Source organism: Gymnogyps californianus, chromosome 2 (genome assembly GCF_018139145.2).
Source record: "Gymnogyps californianus isolate 813 chromosome 2, ASM1813914v2, whole genome shotgun sequence".
Lineage (NCBI taxonomy): Eukaryota > Metazoa > Chordata > Aves > Accipitriformes > Cathartidae > Gymnogyps > Gymnogyps californianus.
This window is the reverse complement of record NC_059472.1, coordinates 19,141,106-19,167,421: the sequence shown is the minus strand read 5'-3', so window position 1 is coordinate 19,167,421 and position 26,316 is coordinate 19,141,106. Positions and strand designations below refer to the sequence as shown.

General features: G+C 42.1%; 1 protein-coding gene across 1 annotated transcript; it reads right to left on the bottom strand.

Annotated features, from left to right (window-relative positions):
* Nucleotides 1-1,874: 1,874 nt before the first annotated feature.
* Nucleotides 1,875-11,318, bottom strand: KCNV1 (potassium voltage-gated channel modifier subfamily V member 1). The gene is made up of 3 exons (XM_050891990.1): nucleotides 10,746-11,318; nucleotides 8,441-8,967; nucleotides 1,875-2,692 (listed from the first exon to the last, which is right to left on the bottom strand). The coding sequence occupies exons 1-3, from the start codon at nucleotides 11,225-11,227 to the stop codon at nucleotides 2,181-2,183; spliced, it is 1,521 nt and encodes a 506-aa protein (XP_050747947.1). The 5' UTR covers nucleotides 11,228-11,318; the 3' UTR covers nucleotides 1,875-2,180.
* Nucleotides 11,319-26,316: the final 14,998 nt, after the last annotated feature.

Below are 26,316 nucleotides of genomic sequence, written 5' to 3'. Positions count from 1 at the left end.
GATACATCCCAGAACATTTCTCTTGTTCTTTTGAGTCCTACATAAAAAGCACAGGATGCAATAAAAGCAGCCTTTCCCTAAAGAGAATCAATCAGCTATCTAACTGCATTTCCTTTCTCAAACAGAGATCAGATGCTGTACAAGAAAGCACAAAAGACATTACAAAACAGCTTTCCCACAATGAAAGCTTCTTCCTAATTCTCTATTATTAGAATGACTTTTGAATGAGAAATAGCCTGTACAATTTGTGCAGCCTGAGAGACTTCCTGCTCCAAGGAGCTATAAAATAATAACCTAGAGTGGGCTGCATCAAATCTGCCCCTGCAGAATTAATTTTGTCTCCTGGACATCAACGGGAGTTTTGTGATGGATTCAGAGAGTATTTGGGTAGCGGGGAACACTGTGATGACACAGTTTGCTCTCTGTGTAACACAGACCATGAGGCTGACCTACACATTTTCACACCTAGACAATTTCTGGTAGAGCAAGACACACTCTTTTGGCCTCCAGTGTTCTCCCTTGGCTTCCTTCTGACCCTGGTGACAGCAGCATGTTCTGTGTTGGTCCCAAATCCAAATGTTGACTGATGCCAGGGGACAAATCAGAAGAAGTTTCATGCTGAAATGCTACTCAGTTTGCATCAAGGTTGGAGCCTTTGAAAATTTTGCTTGCTGTATTACACGTTTACACCACCATTTATAGGGAATGGAAGGAAAATACACTGTTGTTTCAAAACAAGTATTATTCAATGTTTATTAAAAGCAGGTTATTTCACCCATTCGTATATCCTCAAAGGCAGTTTAAGCCTTCTATATACATAAATACCTTATAAAATTAAATAATCCACAGTTAATAGATGTTTCTTTTTAGTATGTTGAATTAACGTCAAATGTAAATAATGATTGCCCAAAAGAAACTTGAAATGAGAGAGGTTTGTGATTTTTTTTATTTAATCTACTAGTTCAGTTAAACGCATACTGTGGCAATGTCATAGTCTAGGACAGTGAAATTATATTAAAGAAAAGCTTTGTTTGCTAAGAATGATATTGAGCCACTGAAGAGTAAGTGGTGGGAAACTTGACTGAAAATACCTTTGATTATTTTAATTTTGTACTTTGATTACTGCATTAGACTAAGCATCCAGTCCAACAAGTGATCATTTTTCCTTTGGAACAAAAAATTTTGATGAAGGATTTTTCTAATAATGGGTCAGTGAAGATTATTAATTTTTTAAAAATCTGGCCCACTTGGAATACCTACTGATTTTAATGGGAGACAGAGAAATGAGTAGCTTGTTATCTTTCACCATTTCTGTTTCTTCTGATATCCACCGGTGACTTTACTTGAGCACAAAAACTGCTTAGCTACACAAATAAGTTATGGGAATCAAAACACGTAGAGAAGGCATAGTTCAAACTAAGTTTGTAAATGACTTCTATGCTGCAAAGGCTGTATTAGCTCCTGCAACTTCTAGAGCAACTACAGAGGATGCTCTACATTATGGCACCTATTTCACGACTATTTTATACTTTGCCGCAGATCTTGCATCTGCTTAATACTTTTACCTATCTCCTGATACCCACCACGTACCTGGCAGCCCTTTGCTTCTCTTCAAACGAGGAAATTCTCCCCCTCCCTGGGTCTAGTAACCTCTTTTTCATGCAAATGGAGTAGAAGATGGGGATAAGAAAAGGGGGTGAAGATGAAGCTCGTTATAAAAATGTCATCCTAAATTTACTCAACGCTTCACTTCCTTAGACTTCCCTTTTCAGTTTTTCTTAGTGTCTTTGACTTTCGTTCTTCCAATGCAAATACAAATCTTATAGATCTTTAAAGTTCAAAACACCATGGCAATTTTCATTAAGACTTTATTATTACACATTAGCAAGGACAAAAGATTCATAGACAAGTGTTTGCGTCACTGTTTGACTTTGATGGACCCATTACTTCCCGTCGCACCCACCACGATCCGGTTCTGGAAGCAGGTTTCAGAGCTCCTTGAGAGACTCCATATTATGAATTCTGCCTTTTGTATACAATAGTTATCTCAGTCTGTCCAAGTAAGTAAAACTCCAGCTGGAAAAGCAGATACACTGTGTGGCAAATATTAAAAAAACAGATGCTTAATACTACATTTTTGAAGTAGTCTATTTGCTATACAAGGCTAAATAACTTAAAAGTCAAAACCAAAAATCATCTGCTCCACTGCTCCTTGTACTTGCTCTCTCTCTGCTTTTTAACCGTAACATGTCCATGACACTGCGTGCATATATGTCGCGCAAATTAACATTGATATTTGAATCGCTGGATGAGTTCTTCGTGAGTTTCTTTAAAGCTTCACGCTGCCGAAGAGCAGCTTCTTTTATCTTCAGTGTAAAGTAACAGGCAGAAAAACGGTCATTTATTATAGCTATTGGCAAAGCTAAAACCAGTATTCCTGATAGTATACACATAAAGGCCACTACCTTACCAATGGTAGTGTCTGGTCTAATGTCACCATAACCAACAGTTGTCATGGAAGTTGTTGCCCACCACCAAGCACCAGGTACGCTTGTGAAAGTTGTGCCTGGCACGCCTTGCTCAACAAAATACTCCACAGTGGAAAATATAGAGATTCCTACAGAGAGGAAAAGCAGCAGAAGGCCAACCTCCTCGTAGCACTGCGCGATAGTCATCCCAAGAGACCGCAAGCCTGAAAGACAAGAAATGCTGTCAGTAGGTCTCTTATTTAAAAGCTGACTGCCTTATGTTTTTCCTTGGCTGCTAGCGAACATGTCTTAAGAAAAAGGGGTGCTGTTTTCAACACTACTGGGAAAATGTGATTTAAAGAAATAGATTAAAATGTTAGCCTGAACCACTGACACCATCTTCATTTCCTTAATACAGAGCATAGAAATTCTCCTCATTACTTATTGTTTGAACGACGTACACACATAATTTAGAAAAACTAACCAACCCTGATTTAGTAATTGGCTATAACAGAAGATCCAGCACAGTTTTTAATAAGTTATCTAAATAACCATTTAAAAACACACTAAAAACACCTGCTCCCTACTTTGAGTCTGAATGTGCCAAGCTCCTGTTTTCCAGCCATTGTCATATTTTTCTCTTGGACCAAGCAACCCTCAGTTACCAAGTTCGTGTTCCCAGGTGGGTGCTTAGAGCCCAGTTCAGTCAGTCAGTAACTTTTTCTTTGCTAAGGACTGTTTTCAATCCTTTTATAGTTCTCACAGCCTCTCCTCGACCCCTCTTTCCCCCCAAAACCTATCGATATCTTTACCTGTAGACTTCAAAACAAATACAGTATTCCAGAAGCAGCTGCACTTGTGCAAAAACTGGAGATAACAAAGCCTCCCAATGCAAACATGGTATTCTGTTAATTCACTGATGTACTGCATCAGTCCTATTGCCCGTGAGCTGCACAGGGAGTTCGTGTGCGGCCGACCATTCTCCATAAACCCCCACATTCCTTTTAGGGATGCTGCTTCAAGGCTAGACTGCCCGACAAAGCAAGCAGGAAAGTAAATCCAATAATAGTGCAACGGATAAATGTTGCACACATAAACAAAGGAAGATAACATGGTACCAACTCAGCTGAGACACATGGGAGACTGAAATTATCTTTTGAATCACAAGTGACTTTGGATTGGTTTGTAATACTGTTCTTTAAAAATGTGCTATGTTTTCTTTAATAAATGAGAAAAACACAATGCTTATGAATTACCCTTCATGGGGTACACTTCTAACTAAACTAGTGTTTGCAAAATAGTTTATTGGAGCTCTGCCTCTGCCTGCAGACTTCATATGCTCATTAGTGTAATAAGCAATTCGATTTGCTTTTCTTTCCCCAATCTCAAACTACAAGATGTTAAAATTTCTTCTTTGCTTTTGGCTCTTTCTTTTCCCCTTCAGGTCTAATGGGTTTTAAAGTTTTTGTTTATCTACAGCAAACAATGGAAGTACACAGTACTTCCTAGAGTTTGTAGGGAATGTTTCCTTTTTCGATGTTTTCTTCTACCAACTCCAGTTAGGGACTTGCCCATATCCAGGTTTTATATTACTATAACTATGATCTGTTGGTTAGAATGTTTACTATAATGATATAGTTTAAATCTGCAACACAAGGGGAATAAGATATATCAGTGTAATCTTTTCACTGTTAATACGACTGCCTCCACATTTTGAAAATGCACTAATATCAGCAGCGCAGAAGCTGTGCAAGACAACTGCAAGGATCCAGATCAAACTCTCATCTTCCAAGGAAGTTACTATCATCCATTGCCCTGTAAAACTTCCTACTGAACAAGGCAGAAGGATAAGCCCTTTCAGGTGACCTAGGAAGAAGGTACTCCAATTTAAAATTACCTCTGTAGCACTTCTTTTCGAAGCATAAATGAGCACTATAAAAGCCAGGGTTTGCCCCTTATGATGGATCCTGAGAATACTATAGCTAAAAACCAGTGCAACTCTCGCATCAACCAGGTCAAAATGAGGAGGAACAGAGCAGTGACTGTTTGACTTTGTATCACATTGATGACACCTTCAGTAAAAAAATCTTTCCTATGGTTAATTATTCTGACTGTTCAGGACTGAATTTTTTTTATTATTCTTAGTTCTATTATCCTCATCTAAAACAGAGATACATCTCTTCATGTCTTCAGATGAAGTCAGGAGACATTTTTAGACAAATCTATGAATTAGACAAGTTACTGGACTCCACAGCTCATACTAAGTGGGAATCAGTTGGTGTATTCAAAAGAATAACGTATTCTGCTATATTATTTTGTAACTTTTTAAAACATAGCACACAGCCAAACTAGGGCTGTTCCAGCACAGACACCTCAGCAAGTCTTACGACTTCCCGTGAGAACTCCTTGCCAGGAGCTGTAACAGCTTGGTTACTCAGCCTGGAAGATGCTAAGGTGCTGTAAGAGAGCTGGCATGGGGCAGGCGAGCAGCCCCAGCCCTGGGGCCAGCAGGAGGAAGGGGAGGTGCTTCTGCCATGCAGGTCAAGTTCCATCTCTCTATTGACCAAAGAGACTTGGCAATACAAGCTGATGTTCGGGAGCTTCAGTTTACACACAGCATTTAAATCATCCTAAATTTTTGGCACTACAAGTGGGGAAGTTTTGCTTTTTGGTGTCTCCAGAGGCATCTCATCCTGACATACGCTACAGCCTTCTCTCAAACACATGCCCATTGCCATCACAAGTAAGATGCTCACATCCTATTTCTCCTCAAGGAGTCAATCTGTAGAGGAGGACCAGCAAGGCTTCACACAAAACATGGCCCCAGGAGGAAGCCAACAGCTGAGGAGCATCAGAGAATGTGAGAAATGCAGGTTCAGTTTTCACCTATTCTTGAAGCCACTCAAATCTGTAATTTTGATATCTCAGAAGAGTGGTCTCACCCTCTAGCTAGTCATTTTCTGGATAGAGGTACTACTGATTTCTCAGTTGTCCCTTGATGAAGTATAGCACTTTGCATAAATAATTAAACACTCACGCCAGTCTAGCCCAGGTGTTTCTAGGCATCACATCCCTCCTGTTAGCTGGGTTCAGCTTTCAAACGGGCAGAACTGATTCTTTCATTTCTTCTTCTGTCCCTTCCCCACAAAAAGGGTTAAGTTGCCATTTCTTTAAAGTGAAAGGAATTGATGTTTTTTCCTAACTCATTTCTGCCCCTGACAGCAGAGCCAGGCTGCTGTTGTGACCCCAGCTTTCCTATGGGTCTGCACAGTATTACAGAGATGTTCTCCTTGTGATTGTGAAAACCCTACTTAGTGAAAGAGGAGTTGCTGCCTGCAGCCATTAATTTTCTAATTTCTTCTGATCTCGCACTCCTCTTGCCACACAAAACAGGTGAGCCGTGCATGAAGCTTTGTCTGGTCTGAGAGTGCAGGAGTCAGAGAGAAGCTTCACTACGAGGTAGCTTTAAGCTGCCAGATCCAAGGCAAGAGAGCAGAAGAGTTGCGAGCGCCATCCCTAAACTCTGAGATTTATCAGGACTGCCTAGGTATGTGCAAGGCGGATGGTCTTTGTGTATGGTACTTATGAGGTTCATCTTATATTAGCAGCTGTGGTTAAGGATGTGTTTAGAACCACGTTAACAAAACTCTCTTCTGCTACGTACCTCTAGTGGTCAGAAACAGGGCTTCAGATCTGCTAGTGTATGCTTCTATTTTGATTTATTAGGGCTATGTTTCATCTTAGTAGCAGCATCTTCTCTGACAAAAGTTTGAAACAGTGACTTTCTACATTTAAATTATACAGATTTGATTTAGTGTTCTGGGCTTAAGTGGGCAGCAACTGCACTACGAAAGAAGCAAGCACAGCAACGGTAATGCTGCTCTGGATGGTTTAAATAGATACTTGAAACTGGTACTTTGGTTCCAGTAGAAAGATGATAGCTCACTTCCAGATTAGGAGACTGGATTTTTATATAATTAATTCACTTCTACCTAACATGGAATTACTAAACTCATTATTGTGATATAAACTGTGGTAACACTTTAATGAATTTAAGAATAAATAGACACAAAAGTTTAGACCATCCCTTAAAGTTAATATATCTAAGTTAACAGTTATTATACAAACATCTGAAACATCTGGTTTCAAGTTGATAGAAAGAGCCATAGAACTGAATTTCATGCATTCATTTTGTAACAGTAAAATGCAATAAACTGGAAACTTCATAACTAGAATCAACATACTTTTGGATCACTATTTTGTTATTCAGCACAAACATGCCTTTATGAGTTCAAATCTCTTCCTTATTTTCAAAATACAATTAGAGAGGAATGCATTCACATTACAGCTACCATCAAAAGTGGGTAGCAGCCTTTCTTGCAAAAAAACCCCACCAAATCCTGCAAAAATTATAATGAAGCAAAACAAACTCATTGACAGACTGAATCATTACAAGCTTCCTTTCAACTGCTTTCTAAGGGACAGTTATGCATCAGTGTAGGCATAATCTAGGGTAGGGGAGTAAGATTAAGATGCTTCCCGAACCACTATGATTATGCTCAGTAGCATTAAAGCTACTCCCTGCCATTGGTAGGCAGGGTCACTTCCCTTCAGGGGGAACAAAAACAGAGAGACACATTCTGCTGCTGCGAGCACACTGTAATGCCTGCTGAATTGGGGCCAGTTCACAAAGAGGGTGGAGATGGCTCTCCAAAAAATGGAGAAGCATCAACCCATTCCTGCCTCATGGCAGGAAATCCTGGAAGGGTACGCTGAGTGCCATGTAAGAACGATCATCACCGTCTTCAGAACAGGCTAATATTGCAAGACAGAGATGATGATTTACTATTAGGATCTAATTTTTCAAAGCTCCAAGTGTTGGCTGAACATCTCTCCTGTCAAATTCAGTGCCATATTCAGCACTGATTTAAGTGGGAACATAATCAAATCATTTTGAAAATGCTGAGCATTGGAAAACATCATGGCACGGAGAGGGTGCGGTGGGAGCACAGCTTTTATTCTTTCATATAGCTAGGCATGCACATGTCATGAAGTAGTAATAAAAATGGGGTAAACACAAGGGGAAATGCAACACCTTCCAATAATTTCCAGCTTCCTCTGATAAATTCCCACTGGAAAACTTTACCTTTTATGCCTTCCTTTCACCATTCAGAGTGAACAGAAATGTTCTCAGAAATGCATTTCACCTTCCACCCCACCCCTGCTTGCTGTTCATCCATCTGTCTGCTGACCTGTCAGGAGCGCTTGGACACAAAGGGCCCCACAGGAACGGGTGAATGCTGACTGAGCCTGACACTGCTGCTCTGTGCTGCACCTAGGTCCAACTCAGTAAGCAGCCCTCAGCTGTGTTTCACACACCACATATATGCCAGTGTGTTCAACAGGGCCAGAGAGCCCCTCAACCCACTGCCTGGTAACATTCAGTTCCAACAGTTTTCTTGAAACATTCTCTATGGCAGTTGTTTTCAGAATCTGTGGTGTAGACAAAATCATGATATATTTCTTTGCACATACTTTTAAAAAAAAAAAAATGTGACAGGTAATTATAAGCTGTCATTAGCGGGCCTTTGATAATACAAAAAGCATGGGTCAATGATCTCTGCTTCTTCCCTTGCTTCATCCCTAATAAAATCAACTCAAATACACATTTGTAAATTTATGACACTGTGAATGACTGGTGCATGATTTACAGCATGCAGCTTTGGGGCCTGTTTTTGTAAATGTTCTATGCAAACGATATACACTGTCTTTATGAAGAGCTAAAATTTATCAGAGAAGGCACTTGCCACTCAATTATCAATGTCCAAAAGTAAGATTTTCACAAGCCATTACCGCTAACAGATTGGGTAAAAAAGGTTAGGCAGAAATGCACACAAAATGGAGGACTGTGCCCAGGGACAACTGTTGCAGGCAGCAAAAATGAGATGTACCACTGCCATGGCCGAAAGTACCTGTTGAATGTCTTCCCAGCTTCAACATCCGCAGGGCTCTGAGCAGTCTCAGCACTTGGACAATGCGCCCCACGTTCTCCAGTTCTTGGGAGCTCTCCCCACCACACAGACTCTCCACCAGCAGGGTGATGTAGAAAGGTAAAATAGCAAGAAGGTCTATGATGTTTGCCACACTCCTTAGGAAGCGACACCGATCCCGTGCGCACAGGAACCTCAGAACAAACTCCACGGTGAACCAGGCAATGCACAAGTACTCTAGGGCATCCAGTAGCGGTGGTGCCAGCCAGCTTAGCTCTACCGAAATCAAAGCCATGTTGGCAATGGACACAACAACAAAAGCCATGGACAGAGTGCCGAAAGTCCTGGCTGCTGCAGAGGAGCCAGGCTTTTCCAAAACTTCCCAAAGTTTCTGTCTGACACTGGGACAGAGGCTACCAGAAAAGTCCTCTTCTTCATCTTGGGCATCCAGTTCTTCTGCATCTTTCTTGATGTCTAAGGCTTCACTCAGCTCCTTCCTCCTGAAGTACCTGCCCAGGAACCCCCACAAAGAGATTTTTAATACCAATATGCATATGTTTTTCTTATCCTCTACCACGCAAGGCATAAGAATACACACTAAAGCATACCTTATGTGAGCTCAGAAAGCCCTGATGTCAAGCATGTGGTTGAAGATTTTATTAACCGAGACCCTGCAGCATGTTTCCACTGACCTGATATTTCTATTCCCCCATTTCACATCAATGACAGGTTGTATGTGCCGAGTAATTTTATTCTGATAGCATGTTATTTATACAGATCATGTTGACTACAGTAGGATCTGCTGCATGACTAACATGCATTCTTGTAATTAATCTTGGAACAACCAGACCCTCTGTTTCCAAATTGTCCTCAATTTTATTAATTATATTGCATTTTTATTACATTGGTGTGTCTCTGCAATACTAAAAGGGAAGGCATAATAAAAGCCATGCAGTTCCCGGATGAAGTTCTGATCAATACACGCTAAGATGACAAGTTATCTTTCTTTCTTTAAATATATGGGTCCTCACACAACAAAGTGCACAAGCATCTGTGCCAAGTAAAACTTACAGATTGTAAATGCATAGTTGAGCGTTTTGTTAGAGCAAGAGTATATTTACAGAACAATTTCATGAAACAAAAACTCCCAAAGTACACTAAAAAAATCCTTTTCTTTCGTATCTGTATTTCTTGACTGCTGCAAATCTCAAGCTTTAGACAAAGGGGCTATGCAATTTTGCCTTCATTTGATACACAGTTACTCATGCATATGCCAAAGAGGTCTGTAGCTCCTTGTACCATCAAAGAAGTAGGAGCTTTCAGTTACACCTACCAGGGAAGGAAGAAAGGGATGAAAACTAGGATCCAACTCTCTCAGCTGCAGAACTGGACCATGCTAGGGTAGGATAACTTCAGTATCTTTTGGGGGTGGGGTTGCTTGTTTTTTTCTAATAATTTTTATATAATCCCTTTAGATAAATAGCAGTTACGCTCTTTAGAGAATTCATTTCTTCAATACTAACAAACAAACCAGTAACACTAAAAATGGTGGAAAAAAATAAAATTAATTGCAAATAGAATTAACAGAAACGTCCTGGGGGTGGTTCAGTTGAAACCCACCTCGTTCCTAAGCTGCCTGTTACAATTTGTCTCCAGTGAGCCATGTTCCTGCTGTTGCTGCCCCCTCCCTGTAAGCTGCTACATCCACGTGCGATGCTTCCCATCACGGCTCCTCCTGGAGCCATGCCACCCACACTCAGCCTGGCAGGTGACCACCCCCCCTTCTGCCTCTCCAGCTTGGATCTGGAAATTCTCCAGAATGGAAAGCGTGGGGTGGGGAGGCTCCAAACCCTCCCAGCACCATGCCTGACTCCACATCCAACCCCTCTAACTAGGATAACCCCAAACTGGATGACTGAAGGGACATCTCTCCTTTCACAACCTTTTTCATCTCCGACATTGTCCAGGGCCAGTCCGAAGCCAGTGCAGGAGAACCCAGACCCTGCTCCTGTTAGGGTCTCACTATCTTGACCCCACTGCCCACCTGTCCCTCAGCAAAGGTCAACAGTGACCTCACCCAACACAACTCCTCCCATTTTTTACACCCATCCACCTCTAGAGCAGGATTCAGGGCTGAACTCATCCAGCTTTGCGCACGCTTTTCCCAATGCTCTGCTACCTCACCTACCCCCACCGCTGGATCTCTCACCTGAGCGTCCCTGCACCCAAGTCAACACTGAGCTCACCCAGCCCACAATCCCGCACACTGCATCTTCCCACAACTCACCGGTCTCTGCAGCAGGAATCGATGCTGAGCTCATCCAAACCCCAGTACTGGATCTCTTGCAGGAAGGAGAGTGCACAAAGCTGCTCCATCACATGCAGCCTCCCTGTCTGGTAGTAATTCAGGATGTAGTGAAACGCCTGTGAGCTCCGGTCAAAGAAATATTCATTCTCCACGAGGTTGGCATCATCGCAAAGCTCAAGGAGGCCAGAGGCCACGTCCTGGGCCGCAGAGACCACTACAGCCAGTTTGCCAAGACGGGTGTCAGGGTAGCAAGACAAAGTTTGCTGGGACATCACGAAGCGGCTGCCTCCTACATTGATAGTAAAGCAGTCCAAGGAGGGAATGACCTTCTGGAGCAGGGGCCCCTGCTCTTCCTCACTGGAGAAAACACTGGAGTCCAGGGAGCCCAGGGATGTGCTACTCCCTGGTTCCTCCAGGGATGCTTGGGAAGAAAGAGACATGCAGCAGGGAGGCGACTTCATCCTGTAGCTGCCAGCAGCAGCCCACGCTCTCCTGGATCGAAAACACAACAAAGCTGCAGAGAAGACTGCCCCGCCGGGGGGGGTGGCCGGGCCAGCCTAGAAATGTATCACTTTGCTTTGGCTACCGTCCCAGGGACGCCTCACCGTGCCCGCTTCCTCCGAGCGATGCCTCCGTCTGAGACGGAGGTCAGGCAGGGTGCTGAACAGCCCAACGCTGCCTACACCTGTGCGGATACAGAAGGAACACCGGTACCTGAGGCGGCTTCACCTCGCGCTGTCTGCGCCGGCAGCCGTCGGGAAGCGCCCGGCGCCATCTGCCCGCGACGGCCCCTCCGCTTCGGCGTTCCTCTCCAACCGCTGCGTCGAGGGTGGAGGAAACCGACCGGGTCAACACAACACGGAACACCGGCTTCAGCGGGGTCTCCGGGCAGCCAGGGGCCGCCCCGCCGCGCCCCGACAGCACCCCGAGGGGCTGCGCCGCGGCCCGGCCTCGCCCCCCGCCCGGCCCGGCCCCACAGCTCCGTCCCCGGCCCCGCGGCACCCTTCCCCGCCCGCCCCGCGCTCGCACTTCGCCCAGAGCCGCCGCCGAAGTTGCCCCCCTCGCCCCCCGCCGCCGCTGGGGCAGCCGCCGCGGACCGGCCGTCTCGGCGCGGCTGCCTCCCCCCTCGGGCAGCCCGGCCGCCCCCCGCCGCCGCCGCCGCCGCCGCCGCCGCCGCCGCCCCGCCTTACCTGCCCGCCGCCCGGCTGTGCCGCCCGCGGCTGGGCGCCGGCTGCCGCCGTCCCCTCGCAGGCAGCCTCTGCCCGCTCCCCCGGCTCCAAACTTCTGGGCAGCGCCGGCGCGCCTCCATGGCGGGTCATGTGCTGCGGGGGGCAGGCGGCAGCGGGGGGGCTCCGCGGACGCGGGGCGGGCCGGGCCGCCGCCCTCGCCGCCGCGGGACCGAGCCGGAGCCGGAGCCGCCCCCGCTCCGGCCCGGCCCGGCCGGGGCCCCGCTGGACCCCGGCGGCGGCGGCGGGCGCGATGCCCGGGGCAGGAGGGCCGGGCGGGGCGGAGTCCGCTGCCTGCCGGCCGGCCGGCCGGCCGCACCTGCAAGCTCCGGGAGCTTCCTCCAGGGACAAACCAGACCTGCGAACTTCTCCAAGCGAGTTCACAGGGCGATTTTGAAGCCGCCCCCCCTTTAACGTACGTAAAACCAAACATGTTTCTAAATAGGTAATGTGTCCCCACTCATGCTACTCCCACGACCACAAGTCTGAAGTCACTCAAGTAAAACACTCATATGTAAAGGCCAGTCGATGTACGTGAAAAAGCCTGTTTTAACTTAGCTGCAGCCAGCTTTTTTTCAAAAATACTCTGGAATATCTTTGGCACTGTCCTGTGCTGACTTTGTAGCTCCTCAGTTAAACAGTGCAACAGTTAGGTTCACCCTCCTTACTATGTTTCCTCTTCTCCTATGAAACAGTTATTTCTGACAAATTTAAAATATTCGCTTTTGCAAATTTGCGTTTGCTGCCGCCTCTTACTCCTCGCCAGGGCGGGCGGCTGCCTGCATTGCAGCGGAGCCTGCCAGGAGGGGTAATTCTGTAGCATGCAAAACGTGGCTTTGTATGTTGTGCCACCGGCGTCGTGTGTCGTACCACCAGCTTTTGGTCCCCCATCACTTGTTGCATACAGCTGTGTCCAGTTATGTACCTTTCTAACATTTATTTCACAGAGGTCTCATAACAGTTCATCTTTTGGATACTGGTAATCTTCCGTATTTTACATGAAGATTAGCTGAACATTTATGGTGTTGCAGCGTTGCAACACCTGCAGCAATCTCTCTGCTCAGCACTTGCTGGCATAGAAATCTGCTCCGGGTGACTGTTGGCAAAAGCGTTCACCGACCAGAGAGAATCTGGAGGAGAACAGCAAGAGTGGGGTTTGGAAGTCATGGCCCAAGAAGAAAAGATAGGGTGGGGTAGCTACGGTGGAGGGGAATAGGCATTATAACAGTCTTCAGATACGTAAAAGCCTGCTCACGAAGATGAAGGGTGTACTGTGTTCTCCTTGGCTGCATTGGACAGGTGTAGAAGTAATGGGGTTGAATGACAGGAAGGACATTTAGGGTAGCCATTAGGAAGGTTTTGGTGAAGCAGTGGAGGAGGTCATCTGGGACATTGGTCTCTGTCACTGGTCATCAAAGAACTGACTGGACAAGGATCTGTCAGGAATAGCGGAGGCGTGGTGCTCCCTTTCCTGAGGCAGGCTGGAAGGGTTAGATGACCTCCTGAGACCTCTTCCAGCTCTATAATTCTGTATTTCAAGTGTGTCATAAAGGAAAATAATTGCTTATTTACATAGACATTCTACTTTTTATTGTTTAAAACAATGAAATTGAAAAATAATTTAAGTGAATAATCACAAAAATGCGAATTCATTTTCCATCGAAACTATCAGCAGCTGCTGTTATGCAGCCAGCTTTCAGGTATAGCCCATTTTTAGTCCAGGATTGCCATTCAGGAGTGCAGTCTCTCTGATGGATAGCACTTAAGCCAGCACTTAATTAAAAGTAATAATTAAAAAATTCATTAAGACCATCAGTAAGACCAATTCATTAAGACCATCAATGAGAAGTAAGTACCTCAGAACAGCAAGATGCTGTTCTAAATCTAAAAGATTACTGAGTCTAATAGACCCATAATTGTTCAGTCATTAAACTACTCACTCAATCTCTTTTCAGACTCCTCTTTTCAGTAGTCATTCTTTCCCTCAGCCGGAAAGACTTTTTCAGGCATATTTTCTCCGTTAGAAGAGAGATCTGAAAACATTCCCCTCCCATCACCATGGTTCAAGGGATGGATGCTTCCCCTGTTAGGCCAGATCCACTGGTGTTTCTAAGAACCTGACTAAAAGTGTTGATTTTGTCTAGTCAAAGTGAGTATCTAATTCACAGCATCGTTAAAACTGTAGATCAGTTGTTCTTAAAATACTCTGATGTATCATTTTCAGCACGTGTATAAGACTTTGAGAGACCAGGTTCAGTTTTCTGTTTACCTGTGTCCTTTATGGAATAATGACTGTGTACAGGTATATTTATGTCACTTCAAAGTTAATTTTTTGTCGATTATCAGCCGTTCAAACTAGAGTGTTTTCTTCAAAGTGCTAGAGGAAAGCCGTGTGTTAAGGTTATGCTTTCCATTAGTTTTGTGCACTTAATATGCATTCTTCAAGCTCACTTCTCACTGCAGGAAAGCGACATCACCAACAAACTTCCATAGTGTCTGTAACTTCCATAATGTCAATTCACATCACCACAATTAGACAGGAGATCTGGGTATGATACAGTGTCTCACTTCTGGGTTCTGGCTCTCTGCTAGTTGTAAATTTAGATTTTTATTAAAAAAAGAACTTCTAGAAAACTGTTCAGAAAATTGTTTTCAAGTGTACCAATAAAATAAAGCTGGAATATTTCAAGGAAATGAGAAAAATGTTTTATGAGTAGAAAGGCTCAAAAATAGAGGATTTATTTTTCTACCACTTCAGACACAAGAAACAGGGACTACTGGCACATTTTTAAATTTTCTGGGGAACTCTTAAAGGACCAGCTATTCTTTGTTCCTGCATATTTGTACATGAGGAACCAAAGCAACAGCTTTCATAGTTTTATCATTCCCTTGGCAAACCTGCTCAGGCAACCATATTCTTATGCCACTGGAGTAGTGGCAAAAGGTAATACAACGGTACAAAGAGAGAGTCGTTTGGTCTTATTCATTCTGCCAGTGAAGTCCTGCTGCTGAAGTGAACTACGGACATTTCCAAGGTGGTTTGGCTCATGGAATTGTAACAGGGGATAGAGCCACATCTGCATGGTTCAGAGATGTGGTTCAGACCGAAGAGGTTATACAGTACTGCTTTGTCGTGTCAGGAGTATCTGTAACAAGTGAATGGTAGTGACATCTGTCTGAACTACTGTCTTTACCAATGCTCCAGCTGATATTTCCCTGGTATGATACCACTGACTGAAGAAACAGATTTCATTATTTCAAGAGACAGTACAGAAAAATTTTTGCTGGAATGCTGAAATATGAGTTGCAACCCAGTATGTCTGTTGTGGGAGTTGAAAAATTTGCTTCAGCAGAAAGCCAGCTGTTACAAAAACCTCTTTTATAATATATTTTCCTGATCTTCTGTACTCCTCATGTTGAAAGCTATGATTTTATGAAAATTGTGTAGTCACTTTTTCCAGCTGGAATATTGTGATATGAAGGAAAAAGCCAGGATGTGCAGGTCCCAAAATTTGTCCTCTTTTCAAATAGCCTTGATTCTCTTCTCACAGGAGTAGTGCTTCACAGTCAACTGATTGTAAGTTACTGGGATTTCTGACACGTTATATTTCCTAATTTTTAAAGTGTTTTGATCTCATAAATTAGTCTGTATTTGGAACATAAAATTGGAGTGGCTTTCCTGGACCTTATGTGGTAGAGTAGAGGGAAAAGGTTAGGAAAAGAGTATGATATGTAGGACATATCTAGGGAAAATTTTCTCCAGGAACATCTTCATAGTTTCCAGCAGCACAGGGACTTGATGGGCCAGAGGTTGCATGGAGCCTAACATGTTTAGTAACCTTTCATGATGCTGTAAATTCAATTTTGAACTCATTTCTGTTTCAATGTCAGTAACACTTTGTGCAAGGTTGTCCACAATTTAACTGTACACAGCGTGAAAAATACCATACAATTCTGTTAAACCTTCCTTCATTCTGGTGCTGTGACTGCTGAATAATGGGGTCCTGCTCATGTTGCCAGTACCATTCATGATTTTGCTGACATCTGCCATACAGTAGTTTCTATGGAAGTGGTCAGTTTCAATAATATATCTTTAAGTTTTTTATATGGATCCCAGCATTGTGAGTAATACATCATATCAAGGCTAAAATTAATGGATTTTGGCAGTTCCAGTATTTGTCTGTTGCAAATTTTGGACAAGGTGCAAGCCATTGAGCCCTGAGCTCCATTGCATTCAACACTAGACATAATCCGTATCATAAACTCAATTCCCTTGACGTGACTCACTTCCTTAAAATGACAGTGGTACTGGCTAGATCCTCTGCTGAATCTTCCCCTTTGGTTAGTGTGAAGCAGTGCTCTTCGGGAGCAGTTGTGGTTCCTTTACACTCTAGTTATCTGAAGCCTGTCCTTCTTTCATATAGTCTGGGAGCTGCTGTAACCTCACTCTTGCAATAACAGGTGAGAAAAGATGAAACCTAGAAATTCTCTAGACAACTGTCTGCTGTTTCCTTTGGCAAGTGAAATAAGAGCTTATTAGAACAGCTTTATTCCCTCCAGGGATATTCTGCTTTTCTTGTGGAAATGGTCCAGCCGAAACCAGCCAGATCTCACTTTCTTTGAGCTAGCTGCATAGAACAGACAGATCAGAAGACGACATGCAGTTTGGTCCACATTGTGTGAAAACAGTTTAAGAGAGTATGGAATCAGGGCTATGTTAAGAAAGCTGTTTTCAGTATCTTTGAACACTACCCACTTTCAGACCCTATTTATTTTCTTGCCTTTTACAATGTGGTAGGAAGTAAAAAAAGAGTAGCTGGGGAGGTAGTTCTGTAGAGCAACCTACACATATGAGCAGTTTTATTTTCAAAGTAAGGGCTAACTTTACATCCACCAATTGCATAGGAAAGGAAGTTGCTGATATTTTCTGCTGAAATTGTAATGGAAATGGGCTTTAATATATAAAACTGGGTTCACTAAACAGTGCGTCTAATGCTAGGCTGAACATTACTTTCATTTTTATTAAATTTGTGAAGGGGATTAATAAGAATTTTCACATTTTAATTTTAGCTGCATTATGCCAAATGCCCCAAAGTCCTCAGAGGTGAATAAAAGATATGCAATCAGACCTGACTTTTGACTGACCTAATGCATTTTTTAGGAGCTATTACTCCATTCTCCTATCACTGAACAGGTACAACCCAGCAATGCCAAGGAAGATTACACACAAATATCAAGAGGAAGAATACTTCTCTTTAAATAGGGCCATGGTTTGTTACTCTGAAGGAAAGCTCCAATGACTTATTATCCAAAATAATGCCTTATTCAAAAGAGATTTTAAAATAGTTCAAAGAGAGTGAAGTCATTCAACACAGGATGAGATTTAAATCAATCAATCTGAGATTTAAATCCATGTTGTCAGAAACAGAATCAAATTCTCTACAGAAAAGCCTTTTCAGTCCTCACCAAAAGAGACTAAAGTTTTGGACATTAAATGCATGCAACAATCTATGTACTGTTCCTGCTACTGTTCCTGCCCAGGATTACTTGTTTTATTCAGCAGCTAAGCTCACTGCTCGATCAGCCAACTAGTGAAGCTTTTGGTCTTCTCTTTAAGTAAACTTGAAATTACTTATCCTTCAGATGAAATCTTCTAATATGGCAAATGTCAGTTCCTTTCTGCTAGCAATTCAGGTAAACTTCGGAACTTTTAAATCTGTTTTGTATTCATTCTTTCCTGTGGTCTGTTCCAATGATTATTACTTTTTACTGTTCGTGTTTCTTCACTATTTTCTCCTGTGCTAATTTACCACACAAACTTTTGCTTTCCTTCAAGACCACTCACACCTTATTACCTGAGTTATTTCTATAGCTGTATCTAAACTAAATTGCAAGTGCTTACCTTAGTGCACTCTAGGCTGCTGGTCTCTAGTCAACAGTGCAAGAACCTGGCTGGACCATTGTCTGGGTCCCTCGGGAATTTCAAACCAACATCAATTCTCACTGCTCTTCTCCATGGACAGTTGCAACATTCCCATATATAACCTGGCATCATTAATGTTAACAACACCTCAACACATTTTCTCAAGATGTACCATTTGTTTATAAATTAAGGAAAGTGTAGTGGGTCTGGCTGGGATGGAGTTAATTTTCTTCAAAGCAACCCATATGGTGCTGTGTTTTAGATTTGTGACCAAAATGGTGTTGGTACCACACCAATGTTTTAGCTAATGCTGAACAGTGCTTACACAGCATCAAAACCTTCTCTGTTTCCCACTCTGACCCCCAAGGAGTAGGTTGGAGGTGGGCAAGAGGCTGGGTGGGGACACAGCTGGGACAGCTGACCCCAGCTGAGACGCTCCATACTGTATGACGTTGTGCTCAGTGGTAAAACTGAGGGGTGGGAAGTCTTTTGAAAGTAACCATTGCTCAGAGACTGGCTGGGCATCTGTCTGCTGGTGAGAGGTGCTGAGTGATTGCCTTTTGCATCACTTGTTTTGGTTTTTTTTCCTTTTTTCCCCTTCCCTTATTAAATTGTCTTTATCTCGACCCGTAAGTTTTTCTTCCTTTTGCCCTTCCTATTCTCTCCCCCATCCGACCACAGGGGAATGAGCAAGCATCTGGGTGGGGGCTTAGCTGCCAGTTGGGTCAACCCACCACAGGAAGGAACACTGAAGACTGTATAAGATCACTTGATGTGCTGCTGCAACATTGTACTTGGTTAGTAAAACCAAGTATATGAAACAAGTAATACCCACTCTTCCCTTCAGAACATAAAAAACCTTGTACAGCTGTTACTATTTTTTTTACACAGCATTGACTTTCTGGTGACTCTTCATTGTTCTCTTATGATGAGAAAAAACACTTCCATAAGCTACATTTGGTGGAGAGACCTCTGTATGCAGGTGAATTCAGAGACACTCTGAGCAGAAAGATCTTGCAAAGAATTATGCATATCTTTCACTTTATGAACTTTGTTGTCCAGCTTCAAGATAATCGTATATTGAGATAGTTGAATAGCTGGGAAGGGAAGAGTTCAAGACAGAAAAATCATATAGTCGGGGACTTTGTCCCTTCTAAGGGTGCAAACAGGATGGAGACAGGCTCTTTTCATAGAATCATAGAATGGTTTAGGTTGGAAGGAACCTTTAACGATCATCTAGTCCAACCCTCCTGCCATGGGCAGGGACATCTTTCACTAGACCAGGTTGCTCAAAGTCCCATCCACCCTGACCTTGAACACTTCCAGGGATGGGGCATCCACAACTTCTCTGGGCAACCCTTATCGTAAAGAATTTCTTCCTTATATCTAAGCTAAATCTGTCCTCTTTTAGTTTAAAACTGTAACTCCTTGTCCTATCACCTCAGGCTTTGGTAAAAGTTCTTTCTTTCTTATAAGCCCCCTTCAAGTATTGCAAGGTTGCAGTAAGGTCTCCCTGAAGCCTTTTCTTCTCCAGGCTAAAAAACCCCAACTCTCTCAGCCTTTCTTCATAGGAGAGGTGTTCCAGCCCTCTGACCATTTTCACTGCTCGAGCAGATCCACGTCTGTCTTGTGCTGGGGCCCCATAGCTGGATGCAGTACTCCGGGTGGGGTCTCACGAGAGTGGAGTAGAGGGGAAGAATCATAGAATCATAGAATAGTTTGGGTTGGAAGAGACCTTTAGATGTCATCTAGTCCAACCCCCCTGCAATGAGCAGGGACATCTTTAACTAGATCAGGTTGCTCAGAATCACCTCCCTCGACCTGCTGGCCACGTTTCTTTTGATGCAGCCCAGGATACGAATGGCTTTCTGGGCTGCAAATGCACATTGCCAGCTCTTACCTAATTTTTCATCCACCAATATCCCCAAGTCCTTCTCTGCAGGGCTGCTCTTAATCCATTCATCCCCCAGTCTGCAGTGATACTGGGGATTGCCCTGATCCAGGTGCAGGACCTTACACTTGGCCTTGTTGAACCCCATGAGGTTCACATGGGCCCAGTTCTCCAGCCTGTCAAGGTCTGTCTGGATGGCATCCCTTCCCTCTAGTGTATCAACTGCACCACTCAGCTTGGTTTCATCTGCAAACTTGCTGAGGGTGCACTCAATCCCATTGTCTATGTCATTATTAAAGACATTGAACAGTACCCATCCCAGTGGTGCCCAATGACAGAACCAGAGGCAATGGGCACAAACTGAAACACCGGAGGTTCTGTCTGAACATCGGGAAACACTTTTTTACTGTGAGGCTGACTGAGCACTGGAATAGGTTGCCTAGGGAGGTTGTGGAGCCTCCCTTCTTGGAGATATTAAAAAACCATCTAGACACGGTCCTGGGCAACTGGTCCTGCTTGAGCAGGGAGGTTGGAGTAGATATCCTCCAGAGGTCCCTTCCGATCTCAACCATTCTGTGTATAATTTTGAGTACAGTAAATAAATAACAGATAGTAAAAATATTATTAAAGTGTATTACAATACCATAGTACAGAACTTCTAATTTTTACATCAAATATGTGGTTGACCCTTCACTTTTAAGTGAAGAATCTTTGAGGATTCTCAGAAGTGAAGGCCCTTGAGGAATTTCTGTTATTAGTTATTTTCTCAACAGCACATCTTAGCAGAGAGGGAAGACAATGCTCTTTTAAACTTTAAACATCTCTCAGGCAATAAAGTCCATACCCCTCAAAGAAATTGGCTCCTGAATCTGTGAATGTTCATTGTGTTATGCAACACATCATGATCTTCTGATGGCATACTGGATAACAAAATTATCCTTTTTTTGTAAGCTTTAATTTTGCCTGTATTTTTCCCACTTATAAAGGGATAGAAGGTGTAGCAGCCAACAGCAAGAAGATCTTCTTTAAAAGTGATATGACCAATTCCAGCCTATTGAAAATATAACTTATACATATAAATCAATAGCAATCTCTAAGCAATCATTAGTATGGAAAATAATTATTTTAGGCAAAACTAATCCTTATTTGTTAAGAATTTGTATAACACCAGCAAAGTATCAACATTGCAGTTACCTCTGGCAACTTTAAAATATTGAGTCATTCATAAAACTTGTTTATTGTAATAACTTATATATCTGCACTAAAAGAAAAAGATCCAATCCATCTGTCTGTGTATGTAACAATTCCATTTACAGCACTGAACAGGCATAATAGCTGAGCATCTGATAACAAACAGGAGAACCAGAACAGGCATGTCTTCATACAGAAAAAAACATCATTATGAAAATAACTTTAGATGATTTCATGCAGTGCAAAAGAGAAACGTGTTCAGGCAACTTCATCTCTGCTGCCATTCTCTGCCGTTCTCTGCTGACTTTAAGTGGGGTTTCTTTGCCACACAATCCTGCAGTTTACATTTTATGTATTGAATAATTTCCTTCAATTAATAATGCAAAAAACCCGTACTTGGCATAATATGTAAGGTGACTGTTCATCTTTTAATTCATGCAAAGTAGCTTAAGAGCCTTTAAATTTACAAAGGTAATTTGGGTATATTGGCTAACTTCACATATATGCTGTAGCAAGAATAATTAATTTTGTAAGAGGAGTTGTGGTTCTTAAGTGGCTATTATGTGTAAATTGACTTCCTGTGTATGTGACTGACTGCGTAATTGACCAACTTTGTCTGCCTATGAAAAGTAGAGGTTTCTTTGCCCTGCCAGTCACCTTTAGCCTCATCAGTCAAAGAACAGAAATAGGAGTTTCAAAGAAGCAATTCATTATTTGTTTTATACACCTCTGCTTTAGGATGGGATGAATCACACCTTACAAAGGCCTGTTTGTCTCCACTGATGGCAAGGGAAGGCTAGACAACAGCTGAGATAAGGTATTAACATTGTAGATGTCTCTGGTTTCCCAGATGAATCTGACTCTAGAGTTCTTTACTTTTTTGTATTTTTTTATGTTTTTGTAAAAGCAAAATAATTCTTTACTGCTTAAATCAATATAGTTATTAGTTCTTGCTTACCAACATAAGCATTTATTACCAGTGTATCACACACTTATTTTGATAACTATGAAAATGCTTTGTATTTTTGAAATAACATAATTTGTTCTGGATGTCAGAAATGATTTTAGAAATGCAATATTTGGTTAATCCTCACAACATCACTGTGAAATAGGTAAGTACCATTATGATTAAACGATGACAGTTAATTGCTGCCATGTGCAATTAAGCTGTACTACCCCAGGACACCTCATGCTTCCAGGTGACTGAAAGTTTAGAGGGTTCTGGGTCATACAGGAGTGCATGATAAAGTGCCAAACTTCTTGGGGGAGACATTCATCACTGCCTCTGGGTGCATAGAAGGGAAAGTGTGTTTGTTGACTTCTTAGCTCATGCACTAGAGTTTATTTGTGCTGGGCGAGGAGTCCATGTCCTCTGGAGAGCTTTGGGAATGCAATTCTGAGAAAACTTCTGTGGATAGGAACAGTCCTTGTTCCTCAATTTCAGCCTGTCACATTTGCATAAATAGTACCTCATTAACTAGCTATAATAAATTTTCCAAGGTTTTCAACTAGATCAACAACATGACCTGAACACTCACTGGAACAGTTCCCCCACGTTTCATACACTGTGACGTTCATACCTGTCTGTGGGTGTAGGGACTAAAGATGTTTCATGACACTTTTTTTGTACGAGAAGGCTGGATTCTAAATAGTCTGGTCACATCTTATTACATCTGAACCGCAATCATGATAATTTCTGTTCAATAGCTAAAAAACCCACCTTCTTTATCGTAGGCTTTACCGTGAGGAATAAATCATCTCACAGATGATTCCCACACAGCATTAGTAACTTTTTCTTGGTTTGGCTGAGTGCATGTAGCAAGAGGAAATAATGGCGTATAAGCAAATGTATGAAAGTAATCACCTCAAACATCTATAAAACCAGATATGTTAGTATTGATTCCCCTCATATACAGTATTCCAATTACAGTTGCTTCAGTGTCAATCTCTTTGGTATTCACTTATTAAAACTCCAGCAGGCAATGTTTTTATAGATGTCAGTAGGTGTATGTTTATGGGTATGAGCCTGTCAGAAAATATCTGTTTAATGTCTCCAATTTTTGTAAATCTTTCATTGTTGTCAGATAGAATTTCCTAGGGGTGGTGATGGGTGTGCTGATCGATTTCACTCCTTTCTTCAGCCTGCATGAGACTTGGTATAGCTTCGATCAAACATGTAATGTTCACAAATAAGAGAGAATTCATGATCTATCAGGCTCCAGGAAGTCTCCTTAGGTAGTGCTAATAATGAATTCACAGACGACAGTCCTAAATGGCTAAATGCTCAGGTTTTGGGTTCCACAGACAGTTTCCGAAGGAATTTTGCAACACTGAATAATTCTTCACTTTTTTTTGACTTTTAGTGTTCTAAAGCCTGTGGAGTACTAGAGGATCTTTGCAGGGGGTGGAGGTGGAAGGAAATGTATTAATTTCACACAAGGTTTATCTTGATCTGAAACTTGTTAGTCAGATCTTGTATGTTTATAATCCATTTAAAATACATTTCTAATCTTTTCAAGATCTCTGTCTGGTGATTGTATACGTAAAGCTTGGTTAAATGCCCATTTAAATCAATCAGTGATTTTCTTTTGATTTCAAAAGACTTTGGACAGGGCCCAAACATTGGTTGTGAGAGCACATACTCCTGTCACTGCTATAGAGAGGAAGTCCTCTCTCCTTCCTTTGGTCTTTCTCTTCCGTGTCTTGAACTAAAGTTGGTATTTAGAGCATTGAAAGTGAAACCTTGTTTTCAGCTTGCCTGGGAGCAGATACAGTTGAATTCCCCTCTAGACACTACTGTAATACAAACCATTAGTAATAATGTGTATTATAGCAGTAATAACCTTAAATGTCAATAAAACCGTAAATAACCATGAGTAACCATAAAAGACTACAGTCATGCTGACATCTGAAAGGGAATTAGAATCCAGACAGAGAGGGTAATCTATTGTAATATACAAATGTGCTCTTCAGTAACCCTGCTTGTGCTGTACCGAGGTTTTGCCTAAATGGAATGGTAGAAAGCCTGAAAGACTCATGGCCATCTCGTTCCCTTCTCTTTCCTATACTACTGCTTTGTCTCCATAATTTCTTTCCTTTCCACTCTATTTTGATTTCCGTTTGCCTTAATCATGCTGCTGCCCTTGATAGCTCTCAACTTCTAACTCAGTGGAAAAATTCCTGACAACAGGACCTCCATCTAAGAATGCTGTAAAACTTCTCATCAAGAAAAAAATGCACAACTTCAACATGCAAATAATCTTAGTTGTTTCAGGGAGAAGCCTTAAACTCCAGCACATACATATACTTTTCCATAACTGAACATATATAATAATCCTAATCACAGAGATTGTGTGCTTGATGAATAATTGGGATGTGAATCTGTAAAATAATCCCTTTTGATTTGTCTTTGAAAGCATAATTAAATATATGTGCCTTTATTAGTGTTTTACATGATCATTTATAGTAGGAATAATTTTTTGTCAATGAGTAAAAATGTTTTAAAAATAGATGGCAGAAATATTGAGCAAATGCTACTGAGCTATGAATTCTCTGTGAATTCATAGATACTATGAATGGTCCTTCTGTATACGTCATTGTTGCTTGACACAAAGCACAATCTCAGTGATCTCACCTAAATTTCATTTGCTTTAAATTCTACTCATACGACTAAAAAAATTCTTCTGATCTATTTCATCAGTTTTAACTAGATTTCTGTGATTTGTGGAACAAGTGTTGTCTTAAGGAATTCTTTCAGGTTTAGTTTTAATTTTATTTTCACTTGAATTCCCTTCTGCATGAAAAATTTAAAACTAGCCAGTGGCTGCACCCTATGTCAGTTTTTGTGTCCCCTTCCCTATGTCAGCTTTTGTCTTCTTGCCTTGCCTTGCCTTGCCTTCCCAAATTTTTGTCCTGAGATCATCAGGTTTAATAACTATACTGAACTGTATGAATCAACTCTTTCCTGGCCCTTTCCTGCTGCTATTTTAATGACTTCTAGAACCTTGGTGACTCAGGGCTCTATTCATTCATCCCAGTTGACTGCTTTGAGCTGCTTCAGCAGCACAATATGACTGCCAGCCCCTTTAAGCTGCTCTGGGATAGAGTCTGCCTCTCTGTGAGGGAAACTTCTGCTGCTTATTTGCTTCACAACCACTCTCTTTTCATGGCTCCAACTGGGGTATATGGCTAAATCCTAGCTGCCAGGCTGGAGTCTCTAGATTGAATGTCATTAGCTAAATCTAAGACAAGGCATTTTTTTGGGAAGTGGTTTATAGCATATTTTGTCTCTGGCCTTTGCTTATGATGTTGTATATGACTTTTAAAAAAGGGCCTTCCTCCCTGTTTTCCAAATCAGCTTTCAAATTGTCCAGATGAGGGTTTATAGTCTGGATAGGTCAGAGAAGGATCATTCTCAAACTGTTTTTCTCTGTTGTTGCTTTCCTGCACTTGACACGACGTATTCAGCTCAGCTGCTTCTTGCCATAATGTTACTGACCTGTGTGCATTCCATACCACCTTACACGTACAAACCTGCTTCTGCTTCTTGGCCTCCACTTGCTTCCTTGGGGATGCACCGATCTTTTATAGGTTTTGCATCACATCTGCTAGTCCTAAGCAGATATCTCAGGTACCCTTAGGAATATCAAATGGCAGTAGACACCTGCACTTAAAAAAGTGAGTTAAGCCCAAAATATCTAAGTTAAAAGAATTCAAATACTTTATAGTTAAATTAGTAAAATTTCATATATAGAAAGTCAAACCTCAAAAAAATCTCATTTGAGGCTAATTATCAATTTTACCCTACCCAAAGATTTTCCTTGAAATGAAAGCATTACCTTTTCTGAAGCAATTCCTTTCCAGCCGTTTTCAGTCTTCTTCTTTGTTGTGAGGTATCAGCCCCACCTAGTGAATGATTAATGAATGCTTAAAATACAGCACACCAGAAGAGTTATAAGCAAATGCTCAGTTTTTTCTGGCCTCTATTTTCTGTTTCTCCTCTTAAAGACCTCAGTGGCTCTTGATTTCACTGAAGCGGTATGTAAAATATACTAGTGGAGGTGAAATCAGAAACAGGCCCAATGGCTTGCTCTCACATGTTACAAGATTAGTTATAACCCTCAACAGTTTTAGCATTGTGGTATGATTCAGAGTCCAAGGAGCATCAAAGCAGTATGAGTTTTGGAGCACAGAAGAGAGAAAAAATATTCCTGTGTTTTCCAAAGTTGTCAAAGAGAAAAATATGCTAACTTGTTAAATACATCACCTAACTAGGCAGTTACGCTGTAATCAGTGCACTGAAATATAATCAGTAGACAA